The 13,410-nt window shown below is 52.8% G+C and overlaps 2 protein-coding genes across 6 annotated transcripts in view; both read right to left on the reverse strand.

Annotated features, from left to right (window-relative positions):
• PLIN4 (perilipin 4) overlaps positions 1-5,071 on the reverse strand; it is a 12,639-nt gene extending 7,568 nt beyond the window's left edge. For 2 of the 4 annotated variants that reach the window (XM_023512546.1, XM_023512545.1), the window contains exons 1-5: positions 5,003-5,071; positions 4,791-4,858; positions 4,167-4,314; positions 3,313-3,374; positions 12-702 (exon numbers count right to left, since the gene is read on the reverse strand). In XM_023512546.1, the coding sequence (XP_023368314.1) occupies positions 12-702; positions 3,313-3,374; positions 4,167-4,314; positions 4,791-4,841 (952 nt within the window). In that variant the 5' untranslated portion in view covers positions 4,842-4,858; positions 5,003-5,071. Of the gene's footprint in view, positions 1-11; positions 703-3,312; positions 3,375-4,166; positions 4,315-4,744; positions 4,859-5,002 lie in introns of all 4 variants that reach the window. The other 2 variants (XM_023512548.1, XM_023512547.1) reach the window with 2 other exon arrangements.
• A 3,347-nt stretch (positions 5,072-8,418) lies between these two features.
• The window catches only part of PLIN5 (perilipin 5), an 8,959-nt gene continuing 3,967 nt past the window's right edge, over positions 8,419-13,410 (reverse strand). For both annotated transcript variants that reach the window (XM_012804485.2, XM_012804486.2), the window contains exons 5-8: positions 12,262-12,442; positions 10,864-11,063; positions 10,007-10,123; positions 8,419-9,523 (exon numbers count right to left, since the gene is read on the reverse strand). In XM_012804485.2, coding sequence (XP_012659939.1) covers positions 9,005-9,523; positions 10,007-10,123; positions 10,864-11,063; positions 12,262-12,442 — 1,017 coding nt within the window. In that variant the 3' untranslated portion in view covers positions 8,419-9,004. The remainder of the gene's footprint in view (positions 9,524-10,006; positions 10,124-10,863; positions 11,064-12,261; positions 12,443-13,410) is intronic.

The raw sequence follows: 13,410 nt of genomic DNA on the forward strand, positions 1-13,410 counted from the left end.
CTGGACAGTTCCTTTGGCCACATTCACTGCCCCAGTGAGCCCAGTGGTCACTGTATCTTTGGTGCCAGTCAGCACAGTCTTGGAGGTGTCTAGACTCCCCTGGACAGCCCCTTTGGCCACACTCACAGCACCAGTCACTCCAGTACAGACAGTGTCCTTGGTGCCGGTCAGCACAGTCTTGGTGGTGTTCAGACCAGTCTGGACGGTTCCTTTGGCCACATTCGCTGCCCCCATTGCCCCAGTGGACACAGTGTCTTTCGTACCCATGACCACAGACTTGGTGGTGTCCAGGCCTCCCTGGACGGCTCCCTTGGCAATGTTCATGGCACTGTTCACCCCACTGCAGACAGTGTTCTTTGTGCTGGTCAGCACATTCTTGGTGGTGTCCACACCAGTCTGGACAGTTCCTTTGGCCAAGTTCACTGCACCCATGACCCCAGTGGTCATTGTGTCCTTGGTTCCAGTGATGACAGCCTTTGAGGTGTCCAGACCCCCTTCGATGACCCCTTTGGCCATGCCCACTGCCCCTGTGACCCCACTGGACACTGCCTCCTTGGTGCCTGTGAGTGTAGATCGGGTGGTGTCCAGCCCTCCCTGGACCATTCCCTTAGCTGTGTCCACCATGTTGGCCAGCCCGGAAGAGATGGTATCTTTGCTCTTGGTCATTGTAGAGCATACCAAGTCTTTGGCCCCTGACACCATCTGGTGAGAAAGTTCACAGGCGGTTAGGAAGAACTGGAGGGTACCTTCCACCCCAGACATCTGCCTTCCTGCCTCCCTAGTGTGCCCTGTGGGGAAGGATGGCAGTGACTGAGAGGCCTCACCTCCCTCAAAATAAGCTCCCTTCATGGACATCCCCCTGGGCTGCTCCTCATGCCTTAACAGGTTTTGGGGTTTTTTTGTAGAGACAGAGTCTCACTTTATTGCCCTTGGTAGAGTGCAGTGGTTGTCACACAGCTCATAGGACCTCCAACTCCTGGGCTTAGGCAATTCTTTTGCCTCAGCCTCCCAAGTACCTGGGACTACAGGTGCCAACCACAATGCCTGGCTATTTTTTGTTGCAGTTTGGCTGGGGCCAGGTTCGAACCCACCACCCTTGGTATGTGGGGCTAGCGTCCTACCCACTGCGTCACAGGCACTGCCCAGCCTTAACAGGTTCTAAGTCACAGAGTGACCCCAAATTCCCTCTCCCTAGCTTCCAGCCCCTGCTTTAGTAGAGACCCCATTGGTAACAGCAGGCCCTTGACTCCTGTCAAGCCCTTGCTAAGGTCCCAAGGCCTGGCTTGATGCAAATCATAGAATTAGATGTTTTGGTGCATCTTGTCTATTCTATTTATGGTAAATTTTGAAACTCATTTTCGACTAACACTGCAGAGACCAAATTGCTTATTAAAATTAACATGTTCAAGTAAAAGAAGTGAATCAAGTTTAGAAAAGTAATAACCAGGCTGGGCACTACAAAAACAATTAAAATGGTGAGGCATAGTGGCTCATGACTGTATTCTTATCACTCTGGGAGGCTAAGGTGGGTGGATTGCCTGAGATCAGGAGTTTGAGACCAGCCTGAACAAAAGTGAGACCTCATCTCTAAAAAATAGCTAGACGTACGGGGCGGTGCCTGTGGCTCAAAGGAGAAGGGCACCAGCCCTATATGCCGGAGGTGGTGGGTTCAAACCTAGCCCTAGCCAAAAACTGCAAAAAAAAAAAAAAAAATAGCTGGGCGTTGTGGCAGGCACCTGTAGTCTCAGCTACAGGTGAGAATCACTGAGAGAATCACTTGAGCCCAACAGTTTGAAGTTGCTATGAGTTCTGATTCTACAGCACACTACAAAGGGCAACAAAGTGAGATTCTGTCTCAAAAAAAAAGAAAATTAAAAATTAGCCAGGCATGGTGGCATGAGCCTGTAGTCCTAGCTGTCCAGGAAGCTGAGACAGGAAGATTGCCTGAACCCAGGAAATGGAGGCTGCAGTGAGCTGTGATGATGCCACTGAACTCCAGCCTGGGTGACAGAGCAAAACAGTCTCAAAAACAAAACAAAACAACAACACCAAAATACTAAAAAATTTTAAATATAATAATAACTGGAACAGTATAAAGAGATGTATAAGATTTGAGCCTGGGAACTTGCTGATAACGTTAATCAATTTTGACCTACTGAGGGCAGTTTTCTCTAATATAACTGAACAAAACAAAGGTGGTGATGGCCTAGGACTTGCCACCACTCAGGTGGGCAATGGCTGGGACATTTGTTGTTGTCACAACTGAGTGGTACTCCCAGCATGGGATGGGTGGAGGCAGGGATGCTTCTCAGCACCCTCCAGCACCCAGGATTGCCCCACCCTAGAAAACAAGATTGGGCCCCAAATTGCTATAGTAGTGAGGTTGAGTAGTCCTGAAATTATAATCTCACCACCTGACCCCTGCCCAGTGTTGCTCAGGTGAGCACCTTGGGCTCTGTAGCTAGAGAGACCTGGGTTCAAATCCCATCTCTCCTTTCTGCACTCAATGTGTGACTTTAGGCAACCCTTCTCTGAGCCTACATCCTCATCTGAAAAATGTGGGTTAAAATAGTTCCTCCTTCAGGGATGGTATAGATGAGTCAAGGTGCCTGAAGCCTTTCACAAGCAGTACCAAGGAAGGTGCATGAGAATGCATGAAGGGTGGGGCCCTGGCTGGGGAGCAGGCTCTGAGATCCTCTGATCTGGCAGGTCCTGGGGGCAAAGGAGGGTTGTGGGAGACTCCAGGTGGGGGTGTGTGCTAGCTGGAAGAATTGTGCCTTGCTGTTTACTTGGCATTCTGGTATCCTAGATTAGCTCCTCTGCTTGGCCATGGCTTGGGGACAGTGTTAATGCCAGAGGATGCTAGTTACTCAGGACTGAGGATGGATGCTGCATAGGCGTTTGTTCAGCTCCTGAGTGTCCAGGGTTCAGATCCCTTAGTACCACATCTCACTGTGTGACCTTTAGCAGGTGGCTCAGCCTCTGCTGCTGCTGTCATGTGGGACACTGTCACTTCCTGGGGAAGAGTAACTGTGAGAAGTGCTCAGCACAGAGCCTGGCACACAGTGATTACTTTGTTATTCTTTTGGTGACATTGTCCTAGGCAGAGACTAGCATAGACTGTCAGGAGCCTCCCCACACTAAGTGAGGCAGCACTGTACCCATTTCACAAATGTGGAAATAGAGGCTCAGAGGGGGGAGCTGTGCCTGGGATTGCCAAGCAGGACACTCAGAGATGTGTCTGCCTTCTCTTTGGCCTATAGCAACCCAGGATGGGACATCCCAGGGGTTTCTGGTCCATTGGCCCCTCACCTTTTCTGAAGGCTGTAGCAGTTTCTCCATCCCCCTGGCTGTCTGCTCCAGGTTGGTGGCCACTGCAGGGACAGGGGTCAGTCATGGAGGGTGGGATCACTGCTCTGGTGCCCATTGCATAATCACTGGGCACAGCCCGAAAGGTTAGGAATGTCCCAGCTGCCTGGCCAGGGACAGCGGGAGGTGACTTCCACGGCCCCTGGCCAGGCTCAGCTGCCTCCCCCCACTAGCCCGGGACTCCCTTGGCCCCCAAGGCTGCAATCCCCTGGAGCAGAATTTTCTCTGCTGGGTCCTGGGTGCTGGACGCTCACCTTGAGTTCAGGGGGGATTCTATAGCCCGGGGGAGTGCAGGCTCTGCCCTGCCCTGTCCCACCCCCACCACAGCTGCCAGCTTCTTGTCCCAGGGTGAGGTATGTGGAGCAGAAGTCAGCTGCCTGGGGCACTGGGCCCAAAGCAGGGCCCAGCCCAGGCAGCCACCCCCAACCCTGTTTTCCCTGCAGCAGCCTCCCAAGCACCCAGAGACACTTCTGCCCTTCTCTGGGAGCCAGGATAGAAATCTTCAATGTGCTCAGACACACAGAGTACCTTGCTTGGGCCATAGTGCACCAGAAATGGGGTTAGGGGGCATTTCAGGGAGACAGGCCTGGTTCATACCTGCTTTTGCTGTTTATGCCACCTTGGATGACTCATCCCCCAATATCAGTGCCTCAGTTTCCCCATGTAACACTGAATGAGTGTGGCAGCCTCCTAACACCTAATAAGACTATATGAGCACATATGAAGGGTTCCCAAAGAAAGAGTTTCTTTCCCTGGGTCCTCCCACAGAGGTCCCCACTTTTGGGCTATCCACTCACCATCAGCCTGGGGCTGGACAGCCTCTGTGGCAGGAGCACCCATAGGGTTGGTGGTTGGCTGGGTTTCTCTTGCTGAGCTGTGGGTATTGGCCACTAGGTTCCGGGCAGAACTGAAGCCAGGGAGGGACCCCAACAAACTGCTCAGGGTCTGCAGGAGTGGGGAGGGCAGCTTCAGCCAGGCCACAGCAGGAACAAGGTGGGAGGAAGCATCATTCAGCCCAACACTGACCCACCCCTCATCCCTAGAAGACCTCCAAAAGTGTCAAAGCCACTCTGAACCTGCTTCTTCCCCAGGCAATGGGCAGATTCAGCCTGCCTTCCATGGACAGAGGATAAAGGGCAGCTACCAAGTCCCCAAAGACCTTTTATTCCTCAGTCTCCACTGCACAAATGGAGAAAATGAGGTTCAGAGAGGGGCTCAGGCTGGCCCAAGGTCACACAGTGAGGAAAGTGCTAAGGTCCATGTGAGCCCCAGCTTGGGACAGGAGAGATGACTTGGCATTGTGGCTCTCAGTGCCCACCAGCCACACTGGGGAAAGCTCTTTCTTGACTCCAGACCCCAGGACCATGGAAATCACCTTCTCAAGGCTCAGCAAGGATGGATCCCTCTCTCCCCTCCCTCACCTTGCCCTTGGGTTTGGGGTGATCCCGGCTGCCTTCATCCTGAGCAGACATGGTGGTCGCCTGAGAAGCTGGAAGGGGGCAGAGAAGATGCATGAATGGGGGGGATCCCAGGCCTTCTGTTTCACTCTGTCCCCCTGGCAGGCTTAGCACTCCCTGGCACCTGCCTGGAGGCCTGGCCTTGCCCTGGCATCAGCAAGGATGTCACTACTCACCTGGACTGTGTGAGGGTCTCTTGGATCAACAGGCTGTCTCAGCTGGTGGCCGGCTCTGCTCTCTCTCTCAGGCCTTATAGGGTCTGGGGCAGGCGCGGGCCCAGCCAGCAGAGGCAGGTGGCCAATTGGCTGGTGGGGGGGCAGCGTGGGTGATCACGTGCCTGCCCACATGGCCCAGCATGGGCTGGGGCCCAGCACCTTTCCCCTGCTCTCTGTCCACAGCACTTTCTGCCCACAGTCCTGGGCCAAGGGCCCTACACGCCAGCTGCACTCCCCTCCTGGGCCTCCCCTGGGAACCCCCTGCATGGCCTCTCTTCCTCCAGCTTCTGTCCATAAGGTGGGCACCATCCAAATCCCTGCTTCACTGAGATGTCCTGGCCAGTTAACATATTTGTGCCTCAGTTTCCCCTTCCAGACTCTTTACTGTGGCCCTCCTGCTTCCTCCCAGCTCTCCTCCTCCTTCCAGTCTCCCCCTCATTTATATCACTCTAGACACAAGAACCCCCACACTGTGCCAGCAACACTGCCAGGCATAGTCCTGCCTCAGGGCCTTTGTGCTGGCTGTGCCTTCTGCCTAGAGCACCCTTCCCCAGATACTTATATGGCTCCCTATGTCTCTCACCTCCATCAGGCCTGTTTTGTTGCTTGCTGTGCCCCCTGCACGTAAAACAGTGCCTGGCCTACATTTAGCACTTAATAAATGTTTGGGGCCAGGCCCAGTGGCCTATAATCCCAGTACTTTGGGAGACTGAGGCAGGAGGATGGATTGTTTGAAGCCAGGAATTTTAGACAAGCCTGGACAACACAGTGAGACCCTGTCTCTAAAAAAAAAATAATAATAATAATAATTGGCTTGGTACCCGTAGCTCAGTGAGCAGGGCGCTGGCCACATACACTGAAGCTGGCAGGTTCGAACCTGTCCTGGACCTACTAAACAACAATGACAACTGCAACCAAAAATAGCTGGGCATTGTGGTGTGTGCCTGTAGTCCCAGCTAGTCGGGAGGCTGAGGCAAGAGAATCGCTTAAGCCCAAGACTTTGAGGTTGCTGTGAGCTGTGCCGCCACAGCGCTCTACCGGGGTGACATAGTGAGACTCTGTCTCAAAAAATAAATAAATAAAAATTAGCTGGGGGTGGTGGCACATGCCTGTAGTACCAGCTACTTGGGAGGCTGAGGCAGGAGAATCGCAGGAGTGGGCTATGATGATGCCACTGTACTCGAGCCTTGGTGACAGAGTGGAGACCCTGTCTCTAAATAAATGAATGAAGATCTGCCTAAATGGACCAACTCATAGGGTAGTTGTGGGCATGAAGTGGGGTCCTCCTGTGTGTGTCCAATCTACCCCTGTGCCTGGCACCTGCAGATACTCAGCAAACATTAATTTAGCATTGCTCAGGCACAAATGGAGTCTCTGAGAGGGGTTTCCTGAGCAGGGAGAGGGCATGTCACTCTCCAGAAGGCGCTCAGGTCAGAATGCAGACTGAGGCAGAGCACAACAGAGCTGTGGGGGCCTACTGGGAACCAGGCCTGGTGGACTTGGGTCAACCCAGGGAAGCTGCTCAGAGGAGGTATCCTTTGCCTGAGGCCACATAGCCACAAAGTGGTGAAGACAGAATTCAATCCAAGACCTGGGACCTGCATGCCAAGTGGGCTATCTGTGGGCACACAGAAGAATGACTGCCATCCCCTCCCTGGGTCTTGTCCCTCCTATTCACACATGAGACAGCTTTCCCAGCCACATGCTATTGGTGTGAAGGGTATACCAAAGCCAGAAGGAGGGAGAGTCAGGCCGCTGGGCCTCATGGCCCTGGGGCCATCTCCTTGGAGCCATCACTATGTTTGCCAAACAGTCAGGGAACAGAGGGGAGTATCCCCCAACCTCTGTTCTCTCAGCCAATGCTTCTCAAGGTTGGAGGGAAGACCTCTGGGTATTCCCCTCCTGTTCCTGCAGGGCAGCCACAGCAAAGAAAATAATAAAAATGGTCATAAACACCCCAGTCAGAGCCTGTCCCTCCTTTGCTCCATGGCTCCTACCTCTGTCGAGGTCAAAGCCCAAGTCCTCCCTGAGGCCCATCAGACCCTGCATGACCTGCCCCAACCCCTCCTGCCCCCTCCTCCCCCCCTCCCCCTTACTCTGCTCCAGCCACATGAGCCTCCTCATTATGCCTGCAAGGCCAGGTGTGGCCCTACCTCAGGGCCTTTGCACAGGCTGTGCCCTCGCCTGGAGCTCCTTCAAGGACTTTCCTCAGATGTCATCTCCTCAGAGAGACCTTCCTGAATCCCCCCTTTAAAAATACATACCTCCCCACTCCCCACCCACTTCTTATTTTTCCCATCATCTATAAGCACTAATGCAAGTATTTTTCTTGCCTGTCTTCCCTGCTATACTGTAAACTCCCAGAGGACAGAATATGTTTTGCTGCTGCTGTGTCTCCAGGGTGGAGAACTGCCTGGCACACAGCAGGTGCTCAATAAATACTTGTTAAATGAACAGTGAATGGTAAATGAGGCATTTAACTAGGTAAGTGAACATGGAGGGATAGAGGAGAGAGCTATCTTGCGGGAGTAAAGTCTGAGAAGGCTTCCTGAAGGAAGTGACTTTGGAATTGGGCCTTGAGCATGGGTGAGATGTGTCCAAAAGATGGATGGGAAGGTGGGAAGGGCATTCTAGGCAGTGAGCACAGCCCAGACAAAGGCTGGGAGGTATGGGGACACTATGCACAATTCAGTGGGAATAGGGCAAAGTATCTGAGTAGGGCTAGAGGGTGAAGCTAAAAGGTAGAGAGCTTGGGCTGTAGTCTGAAGGCAATGGGAAGCTACAGAGGTTCTAGAGTAGCAGCAGGGAGGCAGATATGGCTGGCCAGCGGGAAGTGGTTGGAGCTCCCAGAGCTGCCCTTTGGACTGGATCCCGGGGAAGCCAGGGCCACCCTGACTTCACTGCACCAGATTATGGTTTCCCAACACCCTGTCCCACCTCAGGGGAGGCTAAGGGGCAGCTGAGAATGTGGTCAGAGGATGAGAGGGCCCTCATGAGACTGTCCCATGACCCTTGTCCTGCCTCTGTCTCCCCTATCCTGACCAGTGCAACTGGAGAAATCACAGTGAAATCAGCTCCTGCAGGGCCAGGCCCAAGAGCTGCCCCATCTCCCACTTCCCCCTCCTGTTTGCTTCCTGCAATTTCCAAGAAATTCTAATTAATACTAAGATGAGAACTACATGATAGGTAGGTACAACTGAGAGGGCACTGCTTAGCCTAGGTAGGCTGGACACTAAGGGCGGAATCCCAGACAGGGTGACAGGTGAATAGGGAAGCATCATTCCTTCCAATTCTCAAACCGTGGCTTGACAACCTCCTCCCCATATCCCTGATATCCTGAGACTGAGACTCATGCAGGGCAGAGCAGATGCCAGGGCCTCTGGACAACACAAAGCACCTTTATTCTGGAGCATGATTCCCAAACGGCTAAGCAAGTGGGTCTGGCACAGTTGGGGCTTTGGGGGACCCCTCAATCCAGGATAGTCAAGCTGGGGGAGAAGGGGCCTCATTTTTTAAAGCCCCAAATATAGAAGCCACTGGGCAAAATGTTGTGTTTTTGGGGGGGAGTTTCTTTTTTCTTTTCTTTTGAGACACAGTCTCATTTTGTCTCCCTCAGTAGAATGCTGAGGCATCATAGCTCACAGCAACATCGAACTTCAGGGGTTCAAGTGATCCTTTTGTCCCAGCCACGGAGTAGCTGGGACTACAGGCGCCCACCACACAGCTTATTGGCCACTCATGGTTATTGAGAGAGTTTCAATTAGCTTCTTTGTGTTGGGGAACAGGACAGAGGTGCAGAATCCAACTCAGGACTAAAGTCCTTGTGGTTCTCCAGGTCTCTTTCCCACCCATCCAAGGGAAAGACAGGAGGGTCCCATGCATCAAGTACAAGGTGTTATTGACTTGGTGCTTATGCAGGGCCACAGGGGAGCAGCTGGGACCTCAGCATATGGGCACCCACAGTCAAAAGTCCAACTCCGGCATGAAGGTGTGCTTGATGGAGGGCCCAGGAGGGTCTGGCTCCTCCTCATGAATGTCCCCTCCCCCATGCTGGGCCTGCCAGGCTCTCTGCTGAGCTGGCCAGTCCAGATGTGCCCAGCGAGGGTCAGGGCTTCCAACAACCTCATCCACGTAGGCTGCCAGGTCAGGTGGGGGTTCAGGGGACTCCACAAGGATAGGTGCAAAGGGCCCCACCAGCCAGGGCAGTGGCACAGCCTGCACCACTAGCTCCAGCAGCTCGTCCACGCAGGCATGTGCCCGTGCCACACTGCCCCGGCCCTCGGCCACTGCAGTTGCTGGCACATCCTCCAAAGAGCGGGCATTGGCAAAGGTGGCCTGCAGGGCATCCACACTACGCCGCACCTCAGCCACCATCTCCTGGGCGCCAGCAGGCAAGCCCCGCACGTTGGCCTCTAGGGCGTCCACGGTGCTCTGCAGGTCCTGGGTCAGGCTGCGGGACAGCACCAGAGTCTCTAGCTCCGCCTGCAGGGAAGGGTGGCAAGGACCTCAGTTTTCCTGACAGACATCTGATGTGACTGACTTCCTGCCTTTTCCACAGTGTAGCTACAATGGAATCACCAACCTGGCTCAGTTTTCCCCATGCACATAGAATATAACTTAGCCCTGCCTCAATCTCCCTAATAGGCACAAAAGGGGCCCCAAAGTTGCCTCAGTTTCCCTGACAGAAACACAAGGGGACCCAGCTTTGCCTATTTCCCCAATGGATGCCCAGAGGGACCAATGCCTTACCTCAGTTTCCCTTGTGGAAACACAATTGGAACCGGCTCTTCCTGTTTCTTCCATGGACACCCACTAGGACCATTATCCTTCCTCATTTTCTCCCATGGGCACCCTCCACTTGGCTTGAGACAGCTTGAGCCTGCCCCTGGCAGCAGGGACTGACCTGGAACCCCTTACTTCCTCTCCCTAACCACCACCTCACCTGATCCCCTATATCTTTCTCACCTGGCTTCGGCGTCGGCCATTCTGCAGAGGGTGCTGGCTCCACTCCACCCAAAGCTTGTGTACCTTCCCAGGGAAGGCTGGGGCAGTGGGGGTCACCCCGTATTGCATGAGGTCAATCTGCAAGGACAGAGACCATGGCTGTCAGGGCTGGAGGATTCAGAAGGAGGGATGCAGGACTAACCCTTACCCAGATCTGGCTTCAGTAAACATGTAGGTTCACAGACATATCGTGAAGAGCCTTATGGGCTGCAGGGAGGACTTGGGCTTTGGCCCTGGGGAAGGTGGGAGCCATGGAGGGGTGTGGGCAAAGGGACAAGCCCTGACTCAGGTGCTCACATGCGCCTCCTGGTGGCTGCACCAGGTAGAACAGACCTAAAGAAAGGATTCTTTTTTGGAGACATAGTTTGGTTCTATTGCCCCAGGCCAGAGTACTGTATTGTCATAGTTCACAGCAATTTCAAACTCCTGGGCTCAAGTGATCCTCCTGCCTTACTCTCCCTAGTAGCTGAGACTACAGATGCCTGCCATAATGCCCAGCTAATTTTCTTAGTAGAGATGGGGTCTTGGTTCTTGCTCAGGCTGGTCTCAAACTCCTGAGCTCAAGGGATCCTCCCACCTCAGCCTCCTGGAATGCTGAGATTACAGGCATGAGTCACCAAGGTTGGCCAGGATGGAGGATTCTGATAATAAGCAGGCCAAGGTAAGAGGAATGCTATTTAGCCCTTGAACCCATGGGGATGGAGGCAGCCAAGCCTGGCTCTGCCTCCCCCTTCAAACTAGCACTGGACCAGGTACTCAGCTGGTGCTCAATTTATGCTGATTAGCCTGATCCCAGAGCTGGGACAGAGGACACTCACCAGCTCCAGCGTCTCCTGCAGCTGGGCCAATGTGTCCTGGGCGCGGTGTTTGCTCTGCCTCAGTTTCCCTAGAGAGTGCTCATATGCCAGGTGGCGGATCCGTGATGACAGAGAGCCCAGACGCACAAAGTAGCCCTGTTGTTTTCTCTGATCCTCCAGTGAGCCCACTTCTGGGCCCTCAGCCTCAGCTGCCAGTGCCACTGGAGGATGGGTCAGGGAAAAGAGCATCATCATGGCTACCCCTCCCCATCTACTCATCCACCTTCTAGGTAGGCAAGCCCATGGCCTCCCAAATTTTTAATTTCCCTTTACTAATATCAATGCAGTTAATCTTCCCGAAACCCTAAGGTGTTGGCACTATTACTGGCTCCATTTTATAGATGAGGAAAATTGATGTAAACTAGAGGGTGCAAGGGGCAAACCTGGATTCAAATCCAGGCCATGCTTAACCATTCTATTAAACAGCCTCCTAAGGAATAGATTGCAAGTGCATGGCACACAGTATGTGCTTAATCAATGCCTCACTGCCTTTCTGCCAAGGAAGGAATAAGGCAACATTCTTCTGATGCTGTAAAGCGGGAGCTAAAATTTCACATTATCTCCAGGGTCACGCAGGTATCAAGAATGACTGAGGCAGATTAAGATGTAAAAGGTCAGGGAATAGTCAGGGGAAAGGAACCATCTAAAGGGGCAGATCTATCTGCTTGTGTCTAGTTTTTCAAGAAAAGCCAGAAATTAGAATTTGTGGTACAAAATCTGATTGTGAAATGCATGAAAAGAATTAAAGCGTTGGCTTAGTGCCTGTGGCTCAAGTAGCTAAGGTGCCAGCCACATACACCTAAGGTGGTGGGTTCAAATCCAGCCCGGCCCCGCCAAACAACAATGATGGCTGCAACCAAAAAATAACCAGGCATTGTGGCAGGTGCCTGTGGTCCCAGCTACTTGGGAGGCTGAGGCAGGAGACTCGCTTGAGCCCAGGAGTTGGAGGCTGCTGTGAGCTGTGATGCCATAGCACTCTACTCAGGGAGGCAGCTTGAGGCTCTGTCTCCAAAAAAAAAAAAAAAAAAAGAATTAAAACGTTTAAAAGATATTGAAATAAAAAAGATATTGCATGGGCCAAATAATGCCATTTAATAAGCCCACAAGTTTGAGACCTTGGTCCTCAATCCTATAAGTTAATTATGCCCTCTGGGGTCTAGGTGATCTAATTTCTGGTGGGATATGGGTTGGGGGGCCACATAAGTGACCTAGAGGTCAGGCCTGGACTGGAGTTCCATGTTTCCAGCTGATCTGCTGTGTGTCATTGGGCTAGTCTTGGGCCTCTTTGATCTACACTTTGGGGTGATGGTGACTAGGTTGAGAAGATTTAGGGTTAGGTGGAGAAGGTGCTGGCCTCACCCAGCTCCTCCTCGGTCATGGGCAGGCAGTGGTCCACCAGCTCCTCGGACTTCTCCAGCACAACATCCACAGCATGGCTCACGGAGCGCTTTAGGTCCACGCTCCAGCGCCGGCCCCGTCGCGCCAGGTCCACCATGCCTGTGACGCCACTGGCCACTGCATCCTTGGCTGTGGTCACCACCTGGTGAGAGGGATCCCCACTCTAGGCAATGCAGGGCTCTAGTTGTTTTTCCCACCTGGGCTCCCTGGGGCTGGGACTCAATGACTCTCAGACCTCTCTCTGGCTCTAGGTCTTACTTTCCTCTCTATAAAATTGGTGGGGGGAGGGTTACAAAATCCAAAATCCGGCTTGGCACCTATGGCTCAACCGGCTAAGGTGCCAGCCACATACACCTGAGCTGGTGGGTTCAAATCCAGCCCGGCCCTGCCAAACAACAATGATGCCTGCAACCAAAAAATAGCTGGGCGTTGTGGCAGGTGCCTGTAGTCCCAAGCTACTTGGGAGGCTGAGGTAGGAGAATCGCTTGAGAATCGCTTGATGCCACAGCACTCTACCCAGGATGACAGCTTGAGGCTCTGTCTCCAAAAAAAAAAAAAAAAAAAAATCCAAAATCCTTCCCTCAGAGGGGTTGTTTGTTTTTTGTTTGTTTTTTTTGGAAAGAGAGTCTCACTATGTCGCCTTCAGTAGAGTGTCATGGCTTCACAGCTCACAGCAACCTCAAACTCTTGGGCTTAAGAGATTCTCTTGCCTCAGCCTCCCTAGTAGCTGGGACTACAGGTGCCCACCACAACACCTGGCTATTTTTTGGTTGCAATTGTCATTGTTGTTTAGCAGGCCTGGGCCAGACTTGAACCTGCCAGCTTCGGTGTATGTGGCTGGTGCCCTACTCACTGAGCTACAGGCACCAAACCCCTCAGAGGGGTTGTTGAAGGAGTTGTGGGTTACCAGCACCTACTGGCACAATATATGTTAGTGGTGATTATTTTAATCAGGCTGTTATTTTATTTTTTTGTTTATTTTCTTTGAGACAGAGTCTCACTCCATCGCCCAGGCTAGAGTGAAATGGTGTCAGCCTAGCTCACTGCAGCCTCAAACTTCTAGGCTCAAATGATCCTCTTACCTTAGACTCCCAAAGTGCTGGGATTACA

The sequence above is a fragment of the Otolemur garnettii genome, unplaced genomic scaffold (genome assembly GCF_000181295.1).
Source record: "Otolemur garnettii isolate 467f Iridium unplaced genomic scaffold, OtoGar3 scaffold00029, whole genome shotgun sequence".
NCBI classification, from domain to species: domain Eukaryota; kingdom Metazoa; phylum Chordata; class Mammalia; order Primates; family Galagidae; genus Otolemur; species Otolemur garnettii.